The sequence below is a fragment of the Anopheles darlingi genome, chromosome 2, assembly GCF_943734745.1.
Source record: "Anopheles darlingi chromosome 2, idAnoDarlMG_H_01, whole genome shotgun sequence".
Classification (NCBI taxonomy): Eukaryota; Metazoa; Arthropoda; class Insecta; order Diptera; family Culicidae; genus Anopheles; species Anopheles darlingi.
Window position 1 is genome coordinate 35,916,661 of NC_064874.1, and position 26,946 is coordinate 35,943,606.

Here is a 26,946-nt window from a genome sequence, read left to right on the forward strand (position 1 = left end):
ACATACACGCGCGCGCTGATACACGTTTGATGTTGGAATCGAACATCAAACACACGACGGATGGACGCGGGAGTTGCTCATCATCATCATCATCAACATCATCGGCGTCCACCGATGATCCATCCCGATGATATGGATGGAGGCCACCAATTTGTGTTTCCATCCCGTTCTTTCGCTCTGATCGCGATCATCGCGTGCTGCTATGCTGCTGGACCGACGCTTAATTCAGCCATAAACCTCTCCTCCTCTTTCTCGCCCCCTCCCTCCACCCCTTTACCACCTCTTTACCTTTTTCATTCAATACGATGGACTTGAGACGTCTGGAAATCCGCCAGGCCGGGCAAAAGAAAAACGGGAAAAACCTGAAGGATGGAGTGGCGCATTGGGAGGTTTTAATAACGCGATTCCGATGATCGTCTTTTGGGAAAGAGAAAAAGAGAATGCGAGTTTTATGAAATGAATTGCGGCCATTTTTGTGGGGAAGGGAGGTTCCGTTTGCGGTTGGGGGAGATATGAAATCGAATCGAAGCCGGAAAGCTAACCATCATCCTGAAGCTGCTCGGGGGGAGCTGGATGCTGGAAATAATTGAGGAAAGAGCACCGCAGCACCGGAGAAAAGGGTGAAGGCATATTAACGCACCAGGACCGGGCTGGCCGGTCGGTACGCACTCACCTGGTCTGGTGGAAGATCGTAACTCGAAATGCCGTTCGGAAAAAAAAACACGAGAGAGAGAGAGAGAGAGAGAAAGAAAGAAACCAGGAAGGGGGGGCAATCGTCCGACAGAATCGACGAAATTTATGAACCAGAAAAAGAGGCCCTCTGCCCCGCCACAAACAAAGGAGGCCGCGATCACCGCAAAACGCGAGCCCCGACAATAAGGTTTTTGGGGCTTTTGGACTAAATTGAGCGAATAACAGCTGCATTAAGCCGCGCAACCCCCCCGGAGGGAGGTGCTCGACCGGAACCGAAGAAAAAGGAACCCATCAGTGTATATACCTCAGTGCACCGAGTGCGTCCCCGGGTGTGTAACAGTGACACCAGAGCGGCCACAGTTAATAAAGAGCCCCAGTTTGATGCACTCCGGTGTTTGCGCTTTTAAGGTGTCCCCGAGCCGTATATCGGTTTCACAAATTCCACTGACGACCTGACGGCCGGTGGATGTTACACTAGACTCCAAGTACCGGTACCTCGAGTCGATATAATAACGACGAGATTAAGGCCACTCGGTACTTCACACCACTCTCTCTCGGTCTCTCTCTGTCGGTCTAGTGAAGTGCGGGAGTTGTTACGCTCACCCCTCTTTTCGTTATCTTTACAGCAGCTCGCAACCAAATAGATACGGCAGAAAGTACGCGATATGACGACGACGACCACCGCGAGACGCCACAAACTGAACCCATCATCGTCTTCGTCGTCGTTGAAAGCATTTCGGTTCCAGACATTCTTCTTTGCGCGTATCTGAAAGGGAGTTCCTTCCACTTTTCCTTCCACCCGTTCTGCTCGCAGGTCATTAGACGTCTTTTTGTGCTCACCTTCTTTGTGGCCACAGAAGGGATGCCACATGTTGCTGCTCTCACAGCATAAACTAACGCTCACAAACGCACGCCGAGACGGCACTTTGGAGGCGAAGGATTATGAGTTGCATATTTTTCCGGCGATTAATTCGATCCGGATTGAATGGAGAGACAGAGAGAGAGAGAGAGAGAGAAAGAGAGAGGTAGAGAGAAAGAGCCGTACATGCTCTGGGATGTGCCTCGCGGCGGCCATCGTTCTTGGCATTCGGGCGGCTTGGTGAGAATGGTGGAGCTAGAAGATAACGAAAGGTTTTAGAGTCTTTCTATTGCTGCTGCTGCTGCTACTCCCCCGGGGCCCGGTGTACTTGGGGTCTTTCATTGCTTTCTAATCTCAAGAATATCGCTTCGAGCCCTTTAGAGCCCTTTCAGACTTTGTTGCTTCCCACGGAATTTGGTATTCCGTGTTGTTGATTCCGTGGCAGTGAGTGAGGTACTTCCGATGAGCTGATGATGTTGGTGTTGTTGATGTTGCCTGTTTGAAGATCCAGTAGCCCGGAAGCCATTTGCATTTTGTGTGGCTCGAGATCGAGCGAGAACTCTAACTAACTAGAGAGCTAACTTCCAAAAAAACAGTTAACCGATCGGTCATCGGTCTCGAAGATCATGAACCAACCCCGAATGGTCCAGCGGAAGGGGCCAACGAGCAAAGATCGCTTCGGAGCGGGGGAAGGTTCAAACAGTTCAACAACACTTGTTCACCATTTTCTTCATCGAGAGAGGGAGAGAGCTCAGAGCGGAAAGGGTTCGCGGCAAGATAAACAAATCAGCCATTTCCCATTTTCCCCCGCTTTTCGGTGCCGGGCGCAAATTAAGTTCTGTTCGACGAAACTCGACGAGATAACATTGGCCGCCGGGAACTTCCTGTCTCGTCGTGGCGTTAAATCGGCGTCGCGTCACCCGCGGTGCCGATTCCGAGACCATCTGTCTTTTGCCCGTTCTCCGGTGGTAATGAACCGGTGCGATGATGGTGCGGCACGGCGGGCGTTCCAGGCACACACACACACTCTAGCGCTGTTGGACTACATCGCAGCATTTTTCGGACACAACCCTCTCACCAGCGTGGACTGTTATTGTGATTTGGATTCCACAATTCGTTGCATTTACAATTTAAAGACCATATTTCAAGTGGAATTGAATGTGGTAATCGAAATGAAGTTTGTAATTCCAGGCGCGCGCGCACCGTTGGTGTCCGGACTCGTAATCGATTTGGAGACATTTTTTTCCATCGTTTTTCCAAATTCGACTCCCAGCAACCGGGCTTAGGGTTGCTGTGGAAACGCAACAAGAAAAAGAAGAAGAAAAAGTGTGCCAAATGTTTGTTAATATTCTGTTTCGCCACCTCTGATCTGATGTTTCTCAACCCCCAAAAAAGAGAAGTGCTATGACGTCAATGCAGCGGCTGAAGGGAGATGCGGGAAATTCGAGGGAAGGGAAAGCGCGTGAAATGATGTTTAGTGGAGGAAGGTTCAATGCGTGTAAGCACTTACAAACACACACACACACACACACACACACACACACACACACACACACACACGCGCGCGCTCGCAGACAGACATGAAAATGCAACCGGGACTTACCTTCCTCTCGACAAAACCGCACACCAAGCGTGTCCAAATTGGTGATTTGTAGCCCGATTTTATTATTATTATTATTTCCCATTGTCCAGCGATTCGTCCCACCCCCTCCGGGGGATTCCCTCGGGTTTTCCCTTCGGGTCTAGTCTCTCTCTCTCTCTTTCCCTCTCGCCCGTCTCCGTTTTCGGTTCTTATTTGTGTATTGGTAGGGTTTTTTGTGCCAGTGCCAAGCGTCCAAGGTATGGCATGTCATGGCTTTAAGTCTTTAAGCATTTTCCTGCATTCGGTGCGGTTCGAAAATGTCGTCGTCCCCTCTACCATCATTGAATACCTCCAGCGACGACGACGTCATCGGCAGGGAAAATGCTGCCTCTCACCTTTGCGACCACCCGGCGAGGTCGAGGCGTCAGGAAAGAGGGCGACGAAATCATGGTTTTTTTTTTTGATAATGATCCGACGCAGGGGAAGTGACTTCCGACAGTAGGCCACCTTCTTTTCACGCCGTGCAACAAAAAGAAGGACCGAAGAGAGGTGATCATAGTGTCACACCTGAGCCTTACCGGGGGAATGCCTATAATCACGGTGGCGGTGGCGAAGGCGGAACGCTTCCTTTCGTCCTTACGTCGAGCTATTCGGTGAAAAATCCGAAAATCTTTTCAAGGGTTCTAATTGAGGCATCGAACGCATTGAGCCGCAGACGGTCACGGCCTACTCGATCTCGCTAATTATTTCCTCCGTTCCGCTGGTGTTGCGGTGCCATACGGGCATGGCCGTCTTCGATAGAATTTTCGTTTTAATTAGTTTTCAAAAGGTCGTTCCAGCCGCGCGCTATGAGCATGTGATCGCGGGGAATGTTCGATTCGTTTCGATACACGCGGCCCACCGGGGAATTCGATCTTTGAAACAAAAAGAACGAAAGAAACACTTGGCTTCTAGCGACCCTCGAACGATCGTTCGAGCATGCTGTAACCTGGCATTAGATTCTCTTCCCCTTATTTTTTTTTAATTTACACCTCACGCCAGAACATTCTTCGGCATTTTCTCACTTTCGAATTAGTGACAATGAAATTGACTCATCTTGGGCCTCTTCCTCCGGGCTGTTGTTATGTGTGTGTGTGGCCACGCGTGGTCGTGCGTGGGTGTCCTATCGTGCTATGCTTCATGTCCGCTCTGTCTGTTCTAAAGGCCCGCCCTGTGAGAAGCAGCTGGTCGTCCCTTTTTTCACGGTCGCCGACCGACCGACAACCGATCGTCGGTGCCAAAAATTCCGATGCCTTCTTGGGTGGTAAGCACCGAACCACCGGACGGGGAACCGAAATATGGGCTTCTTACTAGGTGTAGGTGCTCTGATGAGCGGCTCTATAGCGCCTTGATTGTTCACAGCGTTACGCAGCGTGAAGCAAGCGGCTGCTGCGGCCACAGCGGCGATTCAGTGAGCGGTGATTGTCCACATATTTGAGGGCGTCGTAAATTGCTGCCCGTCATGCGTTCGTCATGCGTCATGTGCATCGAACCGAGGTGCCGGGTGCCCCCCTTTACTTTCTTTACTTTTGTCAATTCAATCTGACTTGATTCGAGACGAAATTATTTAAAAATTGGGACTTTTTTTCCTCTGGAAAACATAATCCACCTTCTTTGTGGCTAATTGATTAGACAGAGAACAGGGCAGCAGTAGACCAGGAGTTACGGTTGTAACAGGATGAAATACCTTCTAATCATAACCATTCTGAAGCCATATTTCTTGCCCAGAAGATGCTATAGTTCCCAGCCAGTGCTCACCAGGCGGCCATCGTGAGGTTGAGCATTAACGAAAAAAAAGAACGAGAAATGAAAATGGATGAACATATCGATTAACGGCAATCGGCTCATCATTCAACCTGAATCAGTCAGCTGTGTATCGAAGTCGAGTCATTTACTCACCGCACGCACACACACACTCTCGCACACGGAAGAATGCGAGGAGATTGAATTATTCATCATTGATCCCCGCGTCGTGGTTCTCTGTGCGTGGTGGTTCTGTGTGTGGATGATGATTAAGCTTACCCTTTGCTCGCTCCTCATACGAGACCCCCAAAGAAACAGGTGAGGAGAGAGTAGCAGCAACTATGCTGCAACAACAGCGGCATCATCATCATCATCTTCATCATCTACTTGTACGAGACTATCGAAACTAAAGAATTCTTAGCCATGCTCCCGGCACGCACACATATGCTCCGGTTTTGGACCACACCTGGATGCTGCGGCATTTCCAAACTATACGTTTATGATCTTAGGATCGCCTTTGAAGTTAAGCATTTAATGTTAATGGCGGAAGATGCTTCAAGGAATGTTTTAATGTTATCAGAGTTGTTCCAATTTATTGCTTGATACGGCATTATTATAATTACAGACATTTTATTATAAAATATCTAAAAGAAAGCAAACCCTCAATTACATAAGCAACATATTGTTTGTTGAAGATATGCAATTCTTATTCTTTATTATTAATTCTGGCTTAATGAGATGACGAAATGAGAGATAAATACATTGTGAGTTAATAAATAACAGAGTTCTTTAAATGCAAATAAAGATAACGAAAAGTCAAACAACACTGGCAATCGTAGACTTCTCCGCTACTTGCCGATCGTAAACCGATTATCAATTCACTTGTGAGACTCATTTTGGAGTATGATTTCCTCGGGGAAAAAACACTCACTGCACACGGACGCAGCATCGGGAGCCCGAACCGAACAAACAAATCGTCGATGCGGGCTATGCAATTTTATGCTCGATCTAAAGATAGCACACCGGGAGTTCGATGCCCGACCAGGCCCCCGGAATTAGCTTATGTGCAGCGTTGCTGATGCTGCTGCTGCTGCTGCTGCTGCTGGTGGTGGTTGCGATCGTCCAAAATAGCAAACCCTGCACAGGGCATTTCCTTCTTCTTCGTGGTGCTGTAAAGATCTAAAACTCCGTCCAGACGATGACGAATGTTGGAGAATTTCTCGACGAGAACTTCTAAATTAAACGTCATCCCATACAAATCCGGCGAGAAGTTATCGCGATAACTGGAATGCACGTGTAGACAGCGAGCAAGCGAGAACGAGTGAAAACCCCCTTAGGAGCTGTCAAATCGTATGTAAACAGTAGGGCGAGAAAGTTATCGCGATAACTTTGTTGCTCGTCTGGACGGAGTTTAACGTAATCGGAGTAATTTCGCGCACGGCTCATTGAATTGGTTCTTTGGCGGTGTGGCCATTTCCCATTTCAGTGTTAGGAAAATAGTTCAATCGTTAACCGGTGCGCTGCTTCCCGGTTGATCGGCCAACAGCAGGTTTTAGGGGGGGGGGGGGGGGGGGGGGCCATTTTCGGTTGTACTGCTCAATATCATTAGTACTCGCGGTCAAACCGCGGCCACTAGCTAGCGTAGCCCAGCCTTGATTTAAACCCTGGATATGGCCTGGATGCGGTTAATGTACGTTTGCACTCTCCAACTGCTGCGCACCGTGCGTATGATGCTTTCCAGCATATAAATAAACGCGTCTCTTCTGCTCTTCTGCATCCCGCTGTAGCATCAGCAGCAGCAGCAGCAGCAGCGGGCACGTGCGATCTGAGCTATCACGTGCAGCAGCGCCTACTACAGAGGAAGAGATTAATGTGCCAGAAAAATATATTTAAAAAAATCCCGGCACCACCATTTTCTTTTTGTTGGCCCCTCTGATAGGGGAAGAGGAGCATATATGTTGTTTGTTTAAAGGGTTCCAAAACCCATAAACTCGATCCTGGAACGTTCGTCGGCGACGGCGATTTTCGAATTTCACAATCACCTCTGTTTTTTTTTTGGTTGTGTTTAGCTGCAATTCCCGGAAATTACTTTCTCCCCGCGGACGGGAGGGGTTGCGGTCCCGATCCCGAATGTTAAACACGTGTCGATGATACGTGGCATGGCGCTGCGGGAGGTATAACCAAAAAACAAAAAACCGCAGACACCGTTGCAGCGCCGCCGTGGCCACAGCACGGCCGCTGGAATGTATCGGTAACATGTGTTCCGATTTCGGCCAGATCGCGGCGGCACAGCTGCCATCCAGAAAGAGGAGCGAGAGATGCCGCGATCGCATCGTACAGGAGGACAGGTGCTGGCAAGCTCACGGCTCCACAGCTGATGTTGAGGTTTGAGGATCGTGGAAAGGGATCGAGAGGGAGAGAGGAAGACATTGATTAAAAGCTCATTTCGGAGCTCTTTCAAGCAGCGCGTTGTGATAGATTTGTAACATTGTGCACCACCACCACAACGATCAATTTGTCCCTCGAAGAAGGAGGATATTAAACGACATCATCTGAAGCTGAGGATCTCATCCTCTTTCTAGCTGCGAGAGATAAACTACTTCACGGAAGCTTTCACCCTAGCAGGAGCCCCGCTGCGGGAAGCTCGATGGCTCTATTGAACGTGATCCAGGTGAATCCACACCGTGGCCACGGATCCATCGATCGCCTTTAATGACGGTGGGTCATAAAAGTGGTTCGAGTGGTTCTGTCTTCCCCCCTTTTGCTGCAGTAGTAGCAAGCCACCTCCACTATCTCACCGGAGGATACCACGGACGTACGGCATTCCTTCGTTCGTTCGTGTCATCGCGACAGTCCCGGTCGTCGTCGTCGTCGTGGTCGTCGTCGTCCGGTGGGAATATCGTCCTCGGTTCGTCGGCTTTTGTCGTATACCGGTGAGATTTATGTCGTCATCATTCTGGCAACCAAGTGCTAATAGAGGCAGAGACTTTATTGGTTGGCGGGGAAGGAAGGGCCGATGCCGATACGCGGAGAGCCACCCCGGACCCGATAATGCTGCGCGCCCGGCCACCACAGAGGGAGCTCGGTAATTATAACCACTTAATGGACAATGGACAGAAGCAGCCGGCATTCGGTGTGCTGGTTGGTGTGTTTGGATTGTTCGTAGCGCTTGGCGCTTCTCACCTATGTAGCATCCATCCAGCAGCTCCCGGGGGTCTCTCAAGGAGCGCACCAACCAATGGTAGATGGTAAAGACGATAAAGATAGCAAAACGCGCGCGCTACGACGACGTTCAGGGCACGTCGATGAGCCATCGAGCTGTGGCTGGCAGTAGCGTGCATTGGACGTGCTCGATGAAGCGTGTAAGAGGCCACGAAGCCCACCGGGGAGGTGGTTCCGTGGTGGTCACAATTAAAGACGCCGTTATCTTTACGAGACGCGCGCGCAAACTCCGGTTCTACTCCTCCTCCTCCTCCGTGGAACTGCTGGACTTCTTGGACTGCGGAGTTGTAGAGAACGTACGCTCGCACGCACCTTGCTGTATATTGTGGGAATTCGGTTCATTAGTCAGCTCATAAACACACAGCACACACACACATTAGAGGGCGTGTAATCGATGTGTGTGTGTGTGTGTGGGGATCCTCTGCTGACTCTGCGCGAGATTCTTGGCCCGTTGTTTTTTTTGTTCTGGTTTTGGCGAGAATTCCCTGTCCGGGGGAAGGTTTTGGCGTTCGGTTCCTAAACAAATTACCAACCTGGCATGCTGGAGATGACGGTTCGCGACCCCTCCTCTGTCTCTCCTCTGCTGGTAGGTTGATGCTCACAACACACGACGCACACGACGATCCAAACGACGCGGTCTCCACTCGACGGCGGCATTTGATCTTACGGCATCTACGGATCTACGGAAGCACCCCACCCCATGTGTGTGTGTATGTGGGAGCAAACACTTGTGCAAATACCTGCTGTGTGTGTGTGTGTGTGTGTGTATATATACCATTGTTGCGCCAGAGATCCACCTCTCTCACCCTGGAGAAAGATCTTCAACCGCAAAGACATAATATTAACACAATGGAAGCCGCCGCCGATGGCGACCTGGGGCGGCGGCGACCTTTTTAGATTGTTGTCTAGAGAAAGGGAAGAGGGAGTGTGGTTAGAGGAAAGGTAGTGGCCCGGGGGTGCACAGCACACTTGTTAAACATTCCTCCTGCCTCCTACTCGTGGTCAGCATCATCATCCGCTACGCATCTTCTTCCGACAAACCATCTACTCCCGGAACATAACCCCCGGAAACCCGCCAGATATGGGTCCGACACACTCCGACCAGGTCCGGACACCAAGCAGGTGTCGGCATTTTTTGATATCTAGTATCCTCAGGCCACCGAGAGGGCGGAATGTTGTGGACCTCCATTCCGGAGGTCTACGTCTACTATTTGCACACTTCGTCGTAACTCGCGTTATCTGTTGCTCAATTTGCTAGACCTAGTTCCAGTTCCCCGGGCGTGGAGAATTCTACCAGTACTTGGAAGTGGAAGGTGGAACGCGCCAGGTCGTTGCGCTAATTTATGAGTCATCGTAACACACGCGGATGGATGTTAAATATTTTCTTTTCTTTCTCTCGGTTCCTTTCCAGATCTGACGCTGCGCCATTGCGAGGTACCGGTCGGTGTTGGCACCTGCTGTACGCAGACGACCGAACACAAGCTAGCGCTCCACTCGAAGACGATGCTCGAGCGCAACACCAAAGACAACATCTCGAAGCTCTCGTCGGTGCTCGGTGCCCGGGCCGTCCGCTTCAATGGTAAGTAGCGTAACACCGTCGGGACAGAAGAGAGAGACAGTGTGCCCCCCGGACAGTCCGAAGATGCCGAGTTTTGCATTCCACGATCATGTTCCTCCGCGAGTATCGGATCTAAAGCATGCCAGGAGTGCCAGGTGCTAAGCGACCGACCAGCCATCTTGGACCAACAATTAGTGTCAGCCAAATTTGTGCATCGCCAAGCCAATCGGAGCCAATCGACACAATGCCGCGCCAGCTGGTCCTGGCTGGCTGGCTGGCCGGTCACCGATCGTAATGGTGGCGGTCCATTCCTTCCGTCCGTTTACGGTCGAATGGCCATAAACATCTCGTCTCGTCTCGTCTTCGGAGGGGGGATGCAGACGATTCCGCTGTTCCGTTCGCTAGTTCCCTTTCTAGGGCGCGCTCCTAATGACTAAATTAGTGGACGAAGAAGAGCCGCGAGACATGGACTGGACGGTCGACGTGATCGCGAGAACCATCCAATCCAAACAACATCCTCTCTGACATCGATGCTATGCTACAATTTCCCTGTCACCTCTTACCGGCGGCCGGATTCGCACCATCACCACCACCACCAGGCCTCTTCCTCCTAACAGTCCTTACACCGCCGGGATCCGGCCTCCCGGGGAACGGCAAAACGAAGATCGCTCGAAATGTAATCTGTGTTGACATCTTGACGCAAAGTGGATGGAAGAGCTCCACAAATTTGCCTGTCAGAGTCAGGGCACAGCAGAACGAGAGGAGAAGGATGCACCATGACAGCACCAATCAACGAAGGTGTCGTCGTCGTCGTTGTCTTCGTCCACGCCATTTCGGATCGGATTCGATCGCTTTGTGGTGGTGCTAATGTTTCCCCTCTGCCCGTTTTTTTTAACTGCTGCTGCGTGCCGTAATGTGTTGAATTAGATCCCGCATGCATGCATGCATGCATGTCCTATGGCTGACTTGGGGCTTGGGGGCTTGATTTGCGTATCGCAGTATAAGGTGACACCGCGCGCGCCTACGGGCGACAGGCGAAGGCGAAGCATCCTCTGTAATGTTTGACATTCTACGCCTTCTTGTCTTGTACATTCCATCCGCTCCAACCGGAGCCGCTTAAGCTAACGGAGGGGGGAGCCGGTTCTCTCTAGCACTTGCACTTGAGACGTGTCGCCATCGCCGATTCGCTTACGACAACAACCGGTCATTGTCGTCGCTCTTCCTGCGGCGGTAGCGGCCAGAAAAAAGATGTTCTCTCCATTCTCGCGTCGCGCGTCGTGAACTTGAATATCCAAACCCCGGTTTGGTGTCGCCTTCGAAGGCGATCGCCTCTTGCTGGTGCTGATGTTGCTGCCGGTGTGCCCTGCTGCTCTCGATCGGTTGTCATGTCGATCTGTCGGTCGTGGGTCGTCGGTCGTGTGTGGAATGCGCACCGCGGACAAGGCAAACAAATGTTGGATGGTGAATGGTGGTTTGCTTCTTTCGAACCCAATCGGATCGTTCTTCCTTCGGATGCAGCTCTACTACGGTAGCTGCGCTTGTGGGGATGTGTTCGGCTCGGTTACTCGGAGCTGGAGCTGGAGAAGAGAAATGTTTACACGTTACGCGGTGTGAAAATGGAAATCCCCTCCCCCCCGGGGACGGACGGACGGATGATCATATCTGACAGAGTTCTACTCTGTAGAAGGAGCTCCTTGGTCCAAAAGTCCGGAAGCATCGAAGCAACCCAGTACAGAACGCACCACCAAAGCCTACCTCGACTGCTACACTGGGAGCTACACATTTGCTGCTTTGCGTTCCATCTCGAACCGCCGCGCATGACCTCTCCGCTCGCTGATAATGGCCGCTGACGGAAGTTCACGTGGCGTATCGGGCCATCCGGGGAACCGCCGGAGATCCGGACGGAATGGAATGGAATGGAATGAGGGGAAATTTATTTGTATTTAGTTGTAGCCCCGTGGCGGGAACGTCTAATCCACGAGTTTTCTTCTCTTCTTCGTCTTGTCTTCTGCTTCAATGCCCCCTTCAAAAAACCTTCCCCCTTTCCTACCCATCGAAACGGAGGTTTCGATGAAAGATTTATCATCGACCTGCTTGCTTTTGCCCCCGGGGGGTGGGGGTTTTGGGTGGAAGTTGGGTTACAGGTTTTTTTTTGTTGGTATTTTGTTTGTACAAACCGTTCTCACTTTCGTGCGCCACCACCACCACCATCCCTTCCTTTTCGCCGCGATGGCAACGCATTTCACTTCAGCTCCAGGAAAATGGAAGAGAAAAAACCTCCACTGGTGGCCACTGCAGGGAGATCGGGACTTCTGGGCGAGAAGCGCTGGTGTCTGTTTACATTATGGGCCAGGGTTGGGTTGGGTTGGGCCCTGGCTAAGGCAGTAGCTAAGGAGCCAATAACTGCGGGCTAAGCCGCGAGCCAAACTCCATCGATCGGTCGCCGTCGTCGTCGTTGCCCCACCTTTCTGGTGATGAATATGGACGCGAGTTACAAGACCAAATAGACTCCAACTCCGACTCCGGCAATGCAACCAGAGAGAGAGAGAGAGAGTGAGGGATGAGGGATAGAATCGTCCGTTCCGTCCAGACCCGTGGCGACATCGTGGCGACACTCGTGACTGCCAGATTCCTCGGTCTCTGCTACCAGGAGTTTGCCGAAGATCTGGACGGTTATGGCTTCCACGAGAGTGCGCCGCCGACGTCCTGCATTTTATGGCTTCACGGTTCTGGCGAGTGGCGTCTGGACCGTCACGGTTCCTCGGGTTCCATTGCTCCGCTTACGCACCACGGAGTGAGCACGAGCCAACCTGAAAGGCATTCCGAAGCAACCATTGAATACCTGCCATGGCCTGCTAAGCAAAAAAAAAACAAAAAACAAACCAAACAAAACCCGTGGTAATGCAATCTTGACTCTCGGGCATCATGTTCCTCTTTTAAATGCACCGGATATTGAAAGTACAGCGCATCCCGCGTTGCATGCACCTTCTGAGATGCACGTCCGTTGGCAATGGCGTCGGAGCTATTAAGCTACTAGCCCTGCCTCTGCCTGCGTAGAACTTGTTCACCATGTTTCGTGTTTTCACCTCCAAAGGTGTGGATCCTGTTCCAGAGCAGCAGCGGGAGAGCTTTTTTTTTTAATCACCTCTCGGTGACCGGCCATCGCAGACATCTGCTCGTTGGCGAACCGAACCAGGAATCGTGTCCTTCATTGAACCGGATTTTTCTTTGCGCTCGATGACACTCGTTACTGGTTCGATTAGTTGAGGGTCCCCGGGCCCCGGAGGAAGATTCCCCTTTCGACTTACGCCTCTCGTCTCGACGTGTTACCGACTCCAACAGCTACCGAGATAGGCCCGGGAGTGGGAGCAGCCCGGTGCGGACAATGAATCGCGACTACAGCTGCATAACCTTCCGGTCTCCGGTCCGGTCCGTCACCACTATCTCCTTTTTCTTCTGCCTCCAGTGCGTTGCTTCAGCGTTAATCGTTTTTTTCTGTCCATGGCCTCCTCTTCTACCCGAAGGTTCATTGGCTGGGCAGAGAAAAAAAAAGCGGAACAGTGTCGCCGCTGCTCGTGTGCATATTTTATAGGCTATGAATATCAATGATTTAAGAATGGCGCGCGCGCAATGATCGCAAACCAGACCAGAACCCACGATTAAAGTGTTTTCCGATGCATCGATGCACCAACGGGAGGGAGCAAACTCGATTGGCAAACTCGTTGTCCGTTGGCCAAGCGGTGACGGAGTGAAAAAAAAAGGGGGACACAGAGATCGGGGACACTGGTTCTTCCACGGATACGCGTATCTTGGATCATGCGGCAGCGACATCATGCTGCTGCTGCTGTTGGAGTACCGTGCAATGTGCGTGGAATTTAAATTCTTCTCACCGAAACAATAAAACTCCCATCCTGGAACGAGGTAGCGGCCGCGGCTTCCGCGTAGTAGACCCACTACCGTCCAAAACTACCGTCTGGCGACGCTGGGTAATTAAAGTAGAGGGAAGTAACTGTTTGCTACCCGATAAACATCGTCGCAGCGGCCGCGGTTTGTTATTCCATTTCCAGGCAGTCACGTCTGGCAGTTCCAGAAGATGATGGCAGTGGCGCCAAGACGCCCACGAGCCGCGGGACACACCAGTAGCACATTCTCACTCACTCACTTCCCTAAAATGCGGTGGTGAAACCACCATAACTCACGGACGGCGATCACCTGCCGGTCCGCTAGGAAAGGGAGGGTGTATAGGATCGTCGCTTGCGATCGCCTCCCGTGGTTGTGTGTAAGCCTTCAAGCTGGCCGCACTACCCGGAAGCCTTGGAACCGATTAGTTTCTGGCGGGTAAACCCCTTCCCGGGCACCCATCATCCATCTTTGTTGTTGTTGCTCAGTTATGATGAGCTGTCCGGGTAGGCGATCTGTCAAAAAAAAAGGGAAACGACGGTACAATGGTGATCTTTACCGTAGGACACTGAGAGTGTGTGTGTGTTTTGGGATGAAAAATGAAGATGATCACCACACCGGCAGCATCCGACACCCGCGATCCTCGAACGGGAGAAAGAAGTACCTCGTTCGTACCTGTCAAACTCGCTTTGTTTTGTGTCCATCCCAGCGAAGGAATGACGGACAGGCGAATGGTTCTTGGCAGAACCACTGTAACAGGTGCGTCGAACGGGACGGGACGGGGTAGAAACCACCGTTTTGGGCACCGAAAAGTGTCACTTCTCTAGCGGTCGTGATGGAATGGTATGAAGGAGGGAAGGCTGAAGAATAAAGCAAAGACAAATGGCAAACGGTGATCCTCTTCTACCCAGCAGCAGCAGTAGCCATCAGCATCAGCATCAGAATGCGGGTACCACCGTGGTCACGAGTTTGCTCAACCGCGCTTGACATGACCACCAACCAACGCTGATGGTTCTCCTTTCCCTTCCCTTTCTGGTTTTCAACCGTGGACGTACCAAACCGTTCTTCGTTTTTCCTCCGTTTCGGTATCCGCTGCCGCTGCAGCACCGTTCCTTTCCGCTGTCGAAGCTTTGTCTTTGCATATTTCAATCCGGATAATTGAAATAATATGTTAATTTGGTTGCTAATAATGACAAACGATGGGAACCGCTTTCGGGAACCACCAACCAATCCGACCTTCGCGCCGGTCCGGCGTGGTGGTTCCAGTTCCGCCAGTTTGCTCTTTCTCGGCCTTGCTGGAGTGTGTTTGCGTGTGTCCGTATGCGTGGTTCCGCGGCACTCTTGGATTTTTGGACACCTTTCGGAAAAGGTGATGATGATGGTAGAATAAGATGCAAAAGAAGAGAAAAAAGTGGCGCCAGTCACCGTAACAGGTATTCTCCGCAGCATTCGATTGCGACGAAGCTTCGAGGAAGTCTCCTGTGAAGTGACATTCACGACGTGATAATGCAGACACATTCGGCATTCGGCACTCTCCCAGGCCAGGCCAGGCCAGGCCAGTGGTCTATGATCATCCACTAAAGGCATTCGCTAATCGCGCATTCGCCTTCGAATCCAACGATCGATCAATCCGCCTAATGTACGATCGGTTCACAATAAACGATGACGTAAGACGGAGACCCCCGAAAAAACCACACTGACCGATCGCACGACCGATTCCATCTCCTAGCGTCGATCTTTTCGCTCCATCTCTGTTCCCCTGGCGTGGCGTGTGGCGATCTTGTTCTCGTGGTGATCATCGCATTCCCGTGTTCCCCGTGGGTTCTTATGTTGCAACGTGTGTGGGAGAACCCGTTTAAACCCCGCGCCGGACAGCCGCGCCGGGACTGTTGTCTTCGATAATGAAGCTGAATGTCATATCAATTTATTGTCGCGATCCTATCGTTGGTGGTGCTAGGACGAGGAGCTGAAGAAATCGCACTACTCGTCGCTTCGTCGGTCGCAATCAAGCCTCCGCCGTGTGTCCGAGTATCTGTCGACCCACCCATCGTTTGGTGGCGGTGTGGGTTGTGACATTTAAGTGGCGAACGAGGCGCTGAGTGGTCTTCACTTGACGAATGACGCGCCCGTGATTGCCGGAATTTCGAAAGAAAAAAAAAGAACGCCCTCGCAGAATTCATGGCCGCGCATGTCACCAGAGAGCTAACGGGCTAGGACGATTGCGGTCAGCAGCAAGCAGCGATCGCCCATCTGGCCGGAAAGCAAGTTCAATTAAGATGAGTTCAAAGCCAAACCTTTATCCGGGCTTCGACGATCTGCCACGATCAAGCAGTGAGCGACGGTTTGAATGCAGTTTTTGCATCCGATACGATCCGATATTGCTCCGTCGAACTACTGGCTGGCCTGTCTAGCGAATCGCTTTGCGTGTTCATTAGGGCTCGACCGGCTCACATAATCATTAACACCGTGGCACTCATAATTCCGTAAATGGGAGTCTGATTCCCTTCGCCCCGCTCGGTTTCCGTCTGTTTCCTCTCGCGCTAGCACTATGGCAGAGAGAATTTATTGCCTTTGGCCTGCCCCTACAATCTTGATGGACGGTGATTTGCGGGTATTTTTGAAGATAATCGCCGCGATTTTATTTCCTTCGTCCGCCTAATCTGACGCAACGCGGACCGACGGTGCCTCCGGTTAACAGCAGCAGGAGCAGCACAAGCAGCAGCAAACCTGTCAGCAATCTGGAACCACTTGAATGAATGGTATGCTACTGCTGCGAGCGTGGGCCAACGGCGCATAGGATGGTGTATAACGAGGGGCTAGAGTGTGGTTCTGGACTCCGCTCGCTTCCGACGCGGTAATTAATTATATCTTGATAAAAACGGGTGACGGCGAGAGCTGCTGGAGCATATGAGATGGTGGCAGTCGGGTGGTAGCAGCTCGTGTGCTGCCCTATGGGGTGGTTGCACGACGAAATGGAGCATAACGGTGTTGTTGGCGGCGCAGCTGATCGATAACATCATCCAGCGCGGCATGGGGAGGAACCTGAGGGTGTGAAAACATGAGCACACCCTCCGGGCGTGTCCCTTGTGGCACCGTAGCTGGTGGAATTTATTTCTTTATTTATCGAATAAAACGCGGCCATTCATCGGCGTAGACCTCGGTGAGGATAGACATCTGGTGCGAGCGGAGCTGCCAGGTCCCGGGAGGGGGGCGAAGTCGATCCTCGTACTAGGCCTGTGGTTCTACTTATCGTTCGATTAAGTGACGATGAGGAAGACCGTAATCGGTGGTCGACGGTCGTTGATCAGTTGCGGAGTTACGGTGAAATCTGCAGCCAATCTCCAGCCGAGAACGTTTGCTCGATCAACTTTACACCGCGCAATGTCCAGCGCAGCTTTTGCACAGCTTCCTATCTTGTGACACGATCCCAGTTTGATTAATGCTCTTTGTCCTCTCTCTCTGTCTTTTTGCAGAATTCTTTGAAAAGCTGTTGACCGAATCGAAGCACGAGTTTCACGCAATGTTCAAGCGAACGTACGGTACGATCTATGAGCAGAACTCGTACGTCTTTGCCGATCTGTTTGCCGAGCTGGAGCGCTACTACGCTCACGGGAAGGTCGATCTGGCCGAGACGATGGATCACTTCTTCAACATCCTGTTCCAGAAGATGTTCACCGTGCTGAACGCGCAGTACTCGTTCGACAACAAGTGAGTAGACACACACACCCCCTCTGCCACTCTGGAGGTATACTGCAAAACACGATCGTACTAACCGTAAACGCTTTTTCTTTACATTCCAGATATCTTGGCTGTGTGAGCGAACACATGAAGGAACTGAAACCATTCGGCGATGTACCGGATAAGCTGTCCGTCCAAATTAAGCGTTCGTTTGTGGCGACTCGAACCTATGCCCAGGCGCTAGCATCGGCCGCTGAGGCGGCCAAGAACATGGTCAATGTACGTATGGCAGTAGCTCTCGAAATTGTCGACAGCGAATAGAGTTTAATTTGATTTTCCTTCCCTCCTTTGGATCGGTTCTTTTAGGTTCGTCTGTCCGCTGAATGTACGGCGGCACTTACCAAGATGAGCACCTGTAATGTGTGCGCGGGACAAACGAGAAAACCGTGCGTACCGTACTGTTTGAACGTGGTGAAGGGATGCTTCCAGAGCTACGACGAGGTCGGTTCCCAGTGGGACACGTTCGTGAGCAAGATGGAGCGCGTCTCGGAGCGATTGCTGGGACCGTTCAACATCGTGATGGTAGTGGCACCGATCGATATCAAAATCTCCGAGGCCATTATGAACTTCCAGGTAATTGGGCACGTGGTGCATGTTTAAATACGTCTCAATGAATGTCATACTAATGTTCTGTACGGTACGTTTCCACAGGAGAATGGCAAAGACATATCGGATCGCATCTTCCAGGGATGTGGCCAACCTGCCCTTGGCCGTATGAGACGTTCGATTGAGGGCGAGACACTGATCGGCGCGAATGGCATCGAAGATCATCCACATCTGATAACGGCCCTCAAGCGTCAACTACCAGTGCTTTCACTTATCGCCGAAGCTTCCGATGCGGATTCACAGTTCACTTTCGACGAGGACGATGGAACCGAGGATAGCGGTGATGTTACGGACGAGAGCGACAAGCGCATTAGCAAGCGATCGGCAGGAGGCAATGGTGCCGGTGATTCCACTAGCCGGGAGCTCAAGTACGAACCATTGCAGTTCTCCGATGGTGATGTTCAGTTTACCAATAGCAATGGACCACCGTTGATCCCGGCGCTATCACCGAGTGGTAGCATTGATTCGAATGGTGGTGGTGGCGGTGGTGGTGGTGGTGGCGGTCGCGCCAATCGGCGTAAAAACAAAAATGGACGTAAACCGGCCGCTGAGCAGGATGAGCAGGACAATCAGGAACCGATGATCGATCGGCTGGTAAAGGACATTCGGCAGAAGGTGCGCGATTCGAAGCGCTTCTGGGCGCAGCTACCGTACATGCTGTGCAACAATGAGGACATCGCGGAACAGGATCAGAACGATGCGAGCTGCTGGAACGGCACGGCTGTCGATCGGTAAGGCGGTCACTCATCGACAACAGATAGCAACGGTGGTAGCTTACGCTTTCCTTTTGTTCGATTTTGCTTCACAGTTACCAACCCATTCAGAATTCCGAAGATTCTTCCACGAATCCTGAATTTCCCAACAAGGTATACCAGTCGCGGCCAAGTACCATCGTCCAGCAGCAGCTTTTCGTGCTCCGTACAGCGATTAGCCATCTAGATAATGCGTACGTTGGACACGACGTGGAGTGGACTGATCAGGGTAAGGCATTACGACCGACGGCATTCACTGCAACGCAATTTTACTCACCGTTTGCCTTATATTTTTTTTTACAGAGGATGGTTACTATGGTAGCGGATCCGGTCAAGGAAGTGGCATCGATTATGAAGATTCGGCTGGCTCTGGTATGGGCTTGTGGGAAATCGATGTACGGAACGAGCGGCGACCGGGCTCGTTCGATACCGGTTCTCCGACTGGTGGAAATAACGTCGATAGTGGCAGTGTCAATGCCAACCGTCATCCGGAGCGTCATCCAAGCGAGGACCTCGACTACACTGGTTCCCGCTCAGGGTTACCGACTGTGACGAGCGGTTCCGGAGGTAGTGGACACGGTGGTACCTCAACCGCCACTGGCTCACACAAGGCACCAGATATGTCTATCCAGCGAGCGTTGCTACAGTTCTTCCTGCCAATTGTGATGGCATGGTTCGGTGGCCTGTTTGCCGATTTGCTGTGATTTGTGCTACACACTCTACTCGTCTAGCATTTAAGAAGATGTGGGTTATTCGCCTTTCGCGGGCGAAAATGGTCCCCTTACTCTTCCACTCAGATTGCAATCCGGATGTGCAAACGCGGATGGGATGGTGGTTCAGCATTTTGCTCGAATTTCCTGCCTCCGTGCTAACATAATTGTGAATGTCATAGACCTTGGGCTGGCTTTCTGTTGCCTGCTGAAAGGTGTCGCACATGGTTTCACCTCTTTTAATTAAGTCTACTTCTCATTAGCAGACTATGCACGCTGTGCTCTTAACGGGCAGTAACGGAGATAGAAATGCTGGCTCTGTCTGAAAATCCTGTACAATCAAGGAATCGATTGCATTGAAGCAAATTTCATTGATCAAGAGATTGACACTTTCAAAACTTCTTTGCGGTAGGATTTTTCCTACTAATGAAGGGTATTGTTATCTTTTCCTAAGCCGATACACCAGGGCTGGAGTAAAACGATGATGTATTAAGAACACGAACATTTACTTACTTGCATTTAATGATTGAGCAAATAATGTTTCCCGTATTATGAGCACAGTTGTGAAATTCCAAAATCCATGGGATGTCATTTTTGTCTAAAGCATAGACAAAGTGTTTACTTTTGAAGGCATTCAGTTTTCCATTCGACGATAAAAGAAAATAAGCTGTATACTTGATCCACCGCTTCCTACTCGAGTGGTCAAGTGTAATGGCGACATGGGGCGGTGTTGTGGCCGGGAGAGAAGCAACGGTTGCAGGAAAAATCGATTTCATTACTAATATGCGTTTAGGCCTTATATGTTGTCCCATCTCTAGTCAAATTAAATAGTTTAAATGTGTTTTTCCCAAGCCTGCAGCCGTTGCTAGTTTGCTCTTACCCTGGCATTGCCTTGCCGTGTCGTATCCCACTAGTTTGCACACTGGAACGATCTGTGTGGTTAAGGTAAAGCGATCATTCGACGTGGAAAGCGCGCAACGCGTGCGCTTCGATGTGATTAGCTAATATCGAATTAATGTGTTTGAGCGTATTTTGTTTTAATTTCTGTACATAGGCAACATTATACTAGAAATCTACTTAAGTGATACCGGTAGATAGACCTGGAAAACGCAGTAGAGAACCATTTGAGATAGACATTTTAGATTTAATGCGCTTGGTGGCAACCTGTCGCATGCATGAACGAGGCCAGCCGTTTATTCTGTATGTATCTATTACATGGGTGTTTGTGATGTGCGATCGTACGGAAGTAGAAACGAGTGGCAAAGGGCAGCGAGGACATAGCAGGGCATTTGGCTCGATGAGAAATATTTATAATTATTTTATTTTATTTTATTGTGCTGCATGGTATTAATTCCATGTTCTAGGTTCCGTTCAAAATCATGTTTTACCGTGCTAACACTATTCCTACATGCTGCTAGATGTCCCCTTAATATTGATTCAATTAAACAGCCACACCTCCGTGTAATGCCGATAATGTAATCTTATTCGTTTTTAATAGATAAACAAATGAAAGCGCGTAGGTTTACTATCTTATAAGTTCTGTGATGCACATTTGGGCTCATTATTGTTTCTAAACTCTGAAAGGATTGCAATGGTATATGCGTCTGATATGCGAGTGGACGAACGAATTGTAGATGGTCTTAAGGGAAAAGAGGAAGAGCCTGAACAGAAAAAAATCCATATCTGTGTTGGTTCAGGAACCATGCAAATACAGGGGTAGCTAAACAAGACTGTGCTCACTCGTACATACTTCACTGTGAGCAATTGAGGTGTCTCTGAACGCAGAATCGATAAAGGGGAGGAGACGCATTTACGAACAATATACTTACAAATCATAGGCACAAAGGAGCGGTATGTCTCGCATATGAGCGCACTCATTGTATATTTAAGACTTAAAATTTCTTTTTATCTATACTTTCTGAAGATTGAAAGCGTGTATATATAATGGGTAAACGAATCATGCTAAATCGTAGGAAAAAGGCAAGTTGGCACAGCTTGTGACGAAGGCAATCGTACAGAGTTACGCTTTCCTCTAAATCACCTAAACTTCCCTCCATCACATGCGATTGAAGCAAAGGAGAAAACAATAAGTGTCTAAAAGAAGGTCGCCGTAACTCCGCACAGAACCATTTTGTTATGCATACTCCTTCCCATGTATACTAAACTAGCATAGCTGGCAGGCAGTATGAACAGAATATGTTCCACAGGTGTAAAATGTAAACCACAAATCGTAAACTATACTTCAAAAGAAAGCAAAACAACACGTGCAGTAAGAGGTCGTGAATGATCGGGAGTAACAGACACAACAGAAGTAGGGTTGATCAAGAAAGAAAATAAAAATTTTATACAAAATTACGAAGAGTTTTTTTGGAAATTAAGAAAGAAAGAAAGAAGGAAATCTGCAATTGTTGTTGGTGTGGGACGTTTACGTGCAGCCCGTAAATCACAAAACAACAGAAATGGCGCACTAATTTTTGGATCTTCCGGAATATTTCAATTTCGAATATCATTCCACACAGAATTTATAAAAACGAAAATATCTTTCCCTTAATGACGACAGAAGTCATGGAATCCGTGCCTCCGATACCATTTCAGGACATGTGTCCTAATGGACATGCTTCATTTATTATCAAATTCATTAGCAAATTCACTTACTGGTCCTTAGCTGTAATTCGTAGACGATTTTGAAAAACTCAAAAAAGAATTACGCCCAACATTACACAACGTGACTCATCGTTCGATGATCATCCGCGAAGCCAGAGCATCCGTGACGTGAGACACGTACACACGGACACGGTCATCTGTTTTATTGATAAGCCCATTCTGAGTGGCAAAAGCCGCTGAGCCTCCAAGCTGCTGGGCATTTGCTGGGTGGGGCGGGATGCAACCCCTAGACAGTAAGTTAATCGAAACATTGTTTCTTCTCGTTGCGAATCAATGAATGGCGATACTGATACAGGAAGAGAGTGTCCCTGCAGCCTGCAGGATCCGTAGAAAGCCTCAGACCACACCAGAATACCCTGTGCTGTATTGTTATAAAAGGGTCGTACGATCGTATGGCTAACAGGATTGCCCTGGATCGGTTCTAGTTCGGTCAAGGTCAAAGCAATATTCCGGTCCCCCGATTCGGTTGCAGTTCCCCGATTCCCATTTCCTCCCCTTCCGCCTCACGTCACGTCGTGTGCCCTCTGGAGATGGCCCAATTCAATCGCTGCATCACAACGCGAGGGAAACCGAGAGTAGAGTAGACCACAAGCAAACTGATCAGCGCCCAAAAAGCGAATCACTTTAATTAATCGTCTAAATGGACGCTGCCTCCGGCCACGCGATTGATAAGCGGCCAGGGGGGCCCACCATTCACACCAACACACCAACAGTGACGTGCACGCCAGTGGAGCCCGGATGGGACCCACGGTTCGTGCTCGAGGCGTCGCTTCTTTTCGTACGCGAGTGGTTCGATCGCCGTGGTTGCGATGGCCGGACGCAACAAACCTTCGATCGCACGGACGATACACACAATCTCGCACGCACGTCTCGCACTCTCAGCTTCAGTAGCGTCTCGATCGTTCTCGGAAGCGGAACAGCATTCTTTCTAGTGCTGCCGATTGGTTCTTCCTTCGAAAGTCAACACAATGCAAGTCCTTCGAAGCTACGGACGTCCTTCCAGCGTCGCTCTGTCGTTGTGGCTGTTGTTGCTGTTACTGCTGTCGACGATTGTCGAAGGAGCCATCGGGGTCACGACGAATCGTACGTCAGCCTTGGAGGAGGCCCGACTCCAGCGGGAAAATATGGTCCGCAAGTATCTGAAGCGGTTGAAGAAGGAAGAAGGAGCCCTGAAGTTGATCGGTGGACGCGGAGACTACGAAGGTAAGTATCGTGCGGCCAAAGCGCGGATCTCAGAACCGAAATATTAAGATACGTCATTCTCACCTTTCACCAGGCAATGTGGAGATCTTTCATGCCGGCAAATGGGGCGCCATTTGTGATGACGAGTGGGACGCCAGCGAGGCGGAAGTAGTCTGCCGACAGCTGGGCTTCCCGGGCCCGGTACGACCGACGCACACCGGGTACTTTGGCCGAGCGAAGCGCAAGTTCTGGATGGACAATCTGTACTGTGGCGGCAAGGAGCAGGAACTGGGCGACTGCCATTTCGATGGTTGGGGTACGAATGATTGCGAAGCCAGCGAAGCAGCCGGAGTGATCTGTAAGCAGCACGATGAGGACGAGGAGGAGGACGATTCTCGATCGACACCGAAACCGGTGCCGGTGGAGGCGCTAGTGCCGAAGGTTCGTCTCGAGGAACGGCTCGAAGTACGTCTCGTCGGTGGCCGGGCGGATGGTGAGGGACGAGTGGAAGTGCGCATTATCGGTAAGGATGGTGCCGGCCGGTGGGGCAGTGTGTGTGGTGATGGTTGGGGTCTGCTCGAGGGTAACGTGGTGTGCCGGGAGCTTGGCCTTGGTTACGCCAACAATGCCGTCCAGACGGATTTTTTCTCCGAAATCGAGTTACCGGCGGTGCTGCTGAGTGGTACGGAGTGCTATGGTAACGAGAGCTCATTGGCCGACTGTTTGCATGCCGGTCCGGTCTGGATCGAAGGACCGGATGCACGTTGCAGCGAGCGTCGTGGGCACGTCGCCGCCGTAACCTGCGTTCCGGCGATGGCCGACCTGGTGTTCGATCATGTGGAGATGGAACAATCGTTGCATCTCGAGGATCGGCTCATGTACTTGCTGCAGTGTGCGATGGAGGAGAACTGTGTGGCTTCGCAGGCGTACGAAATCCAGCGCGACAATCCGAACTGGCATCTGGAGACGCGTCGGTTGCTGAAGTTTACGGCACGGGTCGTCAATACGGGGACGGCCGACTTTCGGCCACACATTCCGAAGCACCTGTGGGAGTGGCATCTGTGCCATATGCACTACCACAGCATGGAGGTGTTTGCGACGTTCGATGTGATCGATGCAGGTGGTCGAAGGGTGGCCGAGGGCCATAAGGCTTCGTTCTGTCTCGAGGATAACCAGTGTTTGCCCGGCATTGAGCCACGGTATGCGTGTGCCAACTATGGGGATCAGGGCATTTCGGTGAATTGTTCCGATATCTATCGGCACAATATCGATTGTCAGTGGGTTGACATTAGCGAGCTGGATTTTGGTGAGTACCAGTTTAAGGTGTCCATCAATCCGGAGTTTAAGGTACCGGAGATGAGCTTCGACAATAATGCGGCCCGGTGTCGGCTACTGTACACGCCGACCTACGCCCGGGTGTACGATTGTGTGCTCGGTCGACCGTGACACGGTCCTAAATGGATTCATGAGGACTTTTTCTACATCGCCTTTTTTGGTCGCTAGATGAATCGATTAGCTAGAAATAAAACTCCAGGAGCAATAGCAATAAGCAATATTGTAAAATAGCAATAAGCAAAGCGCTCATTAACGAGACTTATTCACGTGCAAAAAAAAACGTCTAATGGTGCCTCGGTTGGTTCTTGGCAATTAATAAGGATTACACGATGCTAATGGTCAACGGTGCATGGAGGACAGCAATAAACTTCGCTTTGAAACAGAGAAAAAAAACACAGAAGAAAACCCTCGGTCTTGACATTTCGAAATAGAAATAACTCCCGCCAAAGGCCCACTGCTGGCGGCACGCGGCATTCGGTAAGTATTTGTTTTAATTAAAAGTGAAAATGGAATGGAAAAGAAAAGGCACAAAATGGCCATCGGTGGGAGAAGACAAGCGCCCGGGCGGAAGGCGGACTAATTATATATCGTCACAATCGCGTCACTTATTAACATGCCTTGGTCTGTGGTGTGCTTGGAATCGTAGCGAAACTCATCCCAAGAGCGGAATGGAGTGCCATTTGATGACGCTCCTTGAGTGTCCTTCTGTGCACGGGCTGGATGGCAGGAGGAAGCCGCGGCTGCCGTCGTAAATGGTCGAAACTAATGACTTGCTTATGCAAGCTAATTGCCAACAGGCCCGTTGGTCGCGCGACTCCCGGGGATTGCATGCAGCAAATGATTACTTCGTTCGCGAGTGGGTTCGCGTGCAGCCACCACCACTCGTGGGTCCATCTTAAGGTCCGAAATCAATTAAACAACCATAAATCAAACCCATCAAACCATCGATCAATGTTTCAATTTGCTCCAATTAACACACTGGCGCACTGACGCCTTCCGTCGCCCCGGCGCGGTCCCCTGGAGCACAACAGGCCTCAGAAGAGGGAGGGTGGTTGGGTGAGATTTGTTTGTTTTTCCTTTGGCCAAAGTGGCGTTCTTGGGGTGGTGAGGTCGGTGGTAGGAAACTTAAACGGACGAGCGACGTCGCGACGGATCCGAACGGAGGGGGTGGTGATAATGGAGCGGGTGGTGCAGGAACGGTTGGCATTTCAGCATTTCAGACCTAAGCTGTACGTGTCAATGACATAAACCTAGCCAACCATTTACTCAATATCTTCGCGCCATTTTGAGCGATTCCGTTGGCTGGATCGATTCGAAACGATTCAAATCGAATTAGCGTAATTCATCCGCGAAATGTTGGGCCCGTAGACAGACGACTGATAATTGCGAGATTAAGCGAGAGTTGTTGGTGGTTCTTGGTCTGGGAAGCGGATCACGTATTGTGGAAGTAAATTGCGGATTATAATATATGGGTTTAAAGCATTTAAAAAATAAAATAAATAGACGCTACGTTGTAGCAACAGCATCGCCACCGCAAAGCATAGTAGGAGGACATTGATGATGTTTTTGAGAAAAAAAATTCTCGACCAATAAACATTGGCATTTTAGTATTCGCAAGTAGTTTTCGTTGTAGTTTTAGACACAATTATTCCATTTTGGTTGTCCTCAACCAGCAGCACTTGTCCTACAGTCATCCTCTCGTAAAGCGTTGCTGATTTGATCCTGCCGGTTTTCCTGGTCGCCAGCAACCTTTTCGATCGAGACTATTTGGACCTTTGGAGACTCACGATCGACAGTTTTGATTATATAGTTGAATCATGCTTATCTTAGAAGAAGCCTATGCTTTCTTTTTCACTGCGATCTTGTTGAAAGGGTTACCTAGGAAATCTTTTTTCGATTGATCGATGCTTTCTTAAAGGCCACTATGTTCTTGACAAATTGTTTTGGGCCCATAAACTGTTGGAAAACACAGAGTTAACTGAGAAACAGGTCTAGGCTCGTTTAATTCAGGTGACGTTTTGCTTCACTTTTTATTAATTTCATCTCGACTGCTGCCTTGATGCTTGCACTGACCAACAACACACAAAATAATAAGCCAAACAGATTGTCAATTTTTACGTGTAATGTTATTAAAAACAAGCGTTCGAGTATAAAAATGTAAGCATTGATAATTTTAGCGTTGAAAATTTAGACATATGACATAGACTAACATATTATTATTACTACTTTACATTGATTTTATACATAGCCATTCATATGAACACAAGCTTTACTCTGAAAATATGAATAAATAAAATTTGTAATTGAATCAATTAAATAAGAAAATTGCGTATTATTTTTTCCCAACATTCCAAGATGATATT

At 50.0% G+C, this 26,946-nt stretch overlaps 3 protein-coding genes across 4 annotated transcripts in view; 2 read left to right on the forward strand and 1 right to left on the reverse strand.

Annotated features, from left to right (window-relative positions):
• LOC125950268 (glypican-4) overlaps window positions 1–21,728 on the forward strand; it is a 61,207-nt gene extending 39,479 nt beyond the window's left edge. Inside the window, exons 1-8 of one of the 2 annotated variants that reach the window (XM_049678103.1) lie at window positions 9,038–9,451; window positions 9,550–9,717; window positions 17,070–17,304; window positions 17,397–17,553; window positions 17,641–17,907; window positions 17,986–18,671; window positions 18,749–18,921; window positions 18,996–21,728. In XM_049678103.1, coding sequence (XP_049534060.1) covers window positions 9,642–9,717; window positions 17,070–17,304; window positions 17,397–17,553; window positions 17,641–17,907; window positions 17,986–18,671; window positions 18,749–18,921; window positions 18,996–19,396 — 1,995 coding nt within the window. In that variant the 5' untranslated portion in view covers window positions 9,038–9,451; window positions 9,550–9,641 and the 3' untranslated portion in view covers window positions 19,397–21,728. Of the gene's footprint in view, window positions 1–9,037; window positions 9,452–9,549; window positions 9,718–17,069; window positions 17,305–17,396; window positions 17,554–17,640; window positions 17,908–17,985; window positions 18,672–18,748; window positions 18,922–18,995 lie in introns of those variants that run through there. The other variant, XM_049678102.1, reaches the window with a different exon arrangement.
• LOC125950282 (autophagy-related protein 16-1) overlaps window positions 1–26,946 on the reverse strand; it is a 633,733-nt gene that overhangs the window by 573,299 nt on the left and 33,488 nt on the right. The gene's annotated exons all lie outside the window — the stretch shown is intronic.
• On the forward strand, window positions 22,967–24,962 carry LOC125950283 (lysyl oxidase homolog 2B). Its single transcript, XM_049678143.1, has 2 exons — window positions 22,967–23,269; window positions 23,343–24,962. Exons 1-2 carry the CDS (start codon window positions 23,035–23,037, stop codon window positions 24,692–24,694), a joined length of 1,587 nt encoding a protein of 528 aa, XP_049534100.1. The 5' UTR covers window positions 22,967–23,034; the 3' UTR covers window positions 24,695–24,962.

Excerpts from the sequence above, each read along its gene's own strand:
- LOC125950283 (XM_049678143.1), top strand. The coding sequence starts at position 23,035 with ATGCAAGTCCTTCGAAGCTACGGACGTCCTTCCAGCGTCGCTCTGTCG. Across the intron at positions 23,270-23,342 it reads TGGACGCGGAGACTACGAAG|GCAATGTGGAGATCTTTCAT; the intron begins GTAAGTATCGTG and ends ACCTTTCACCAG.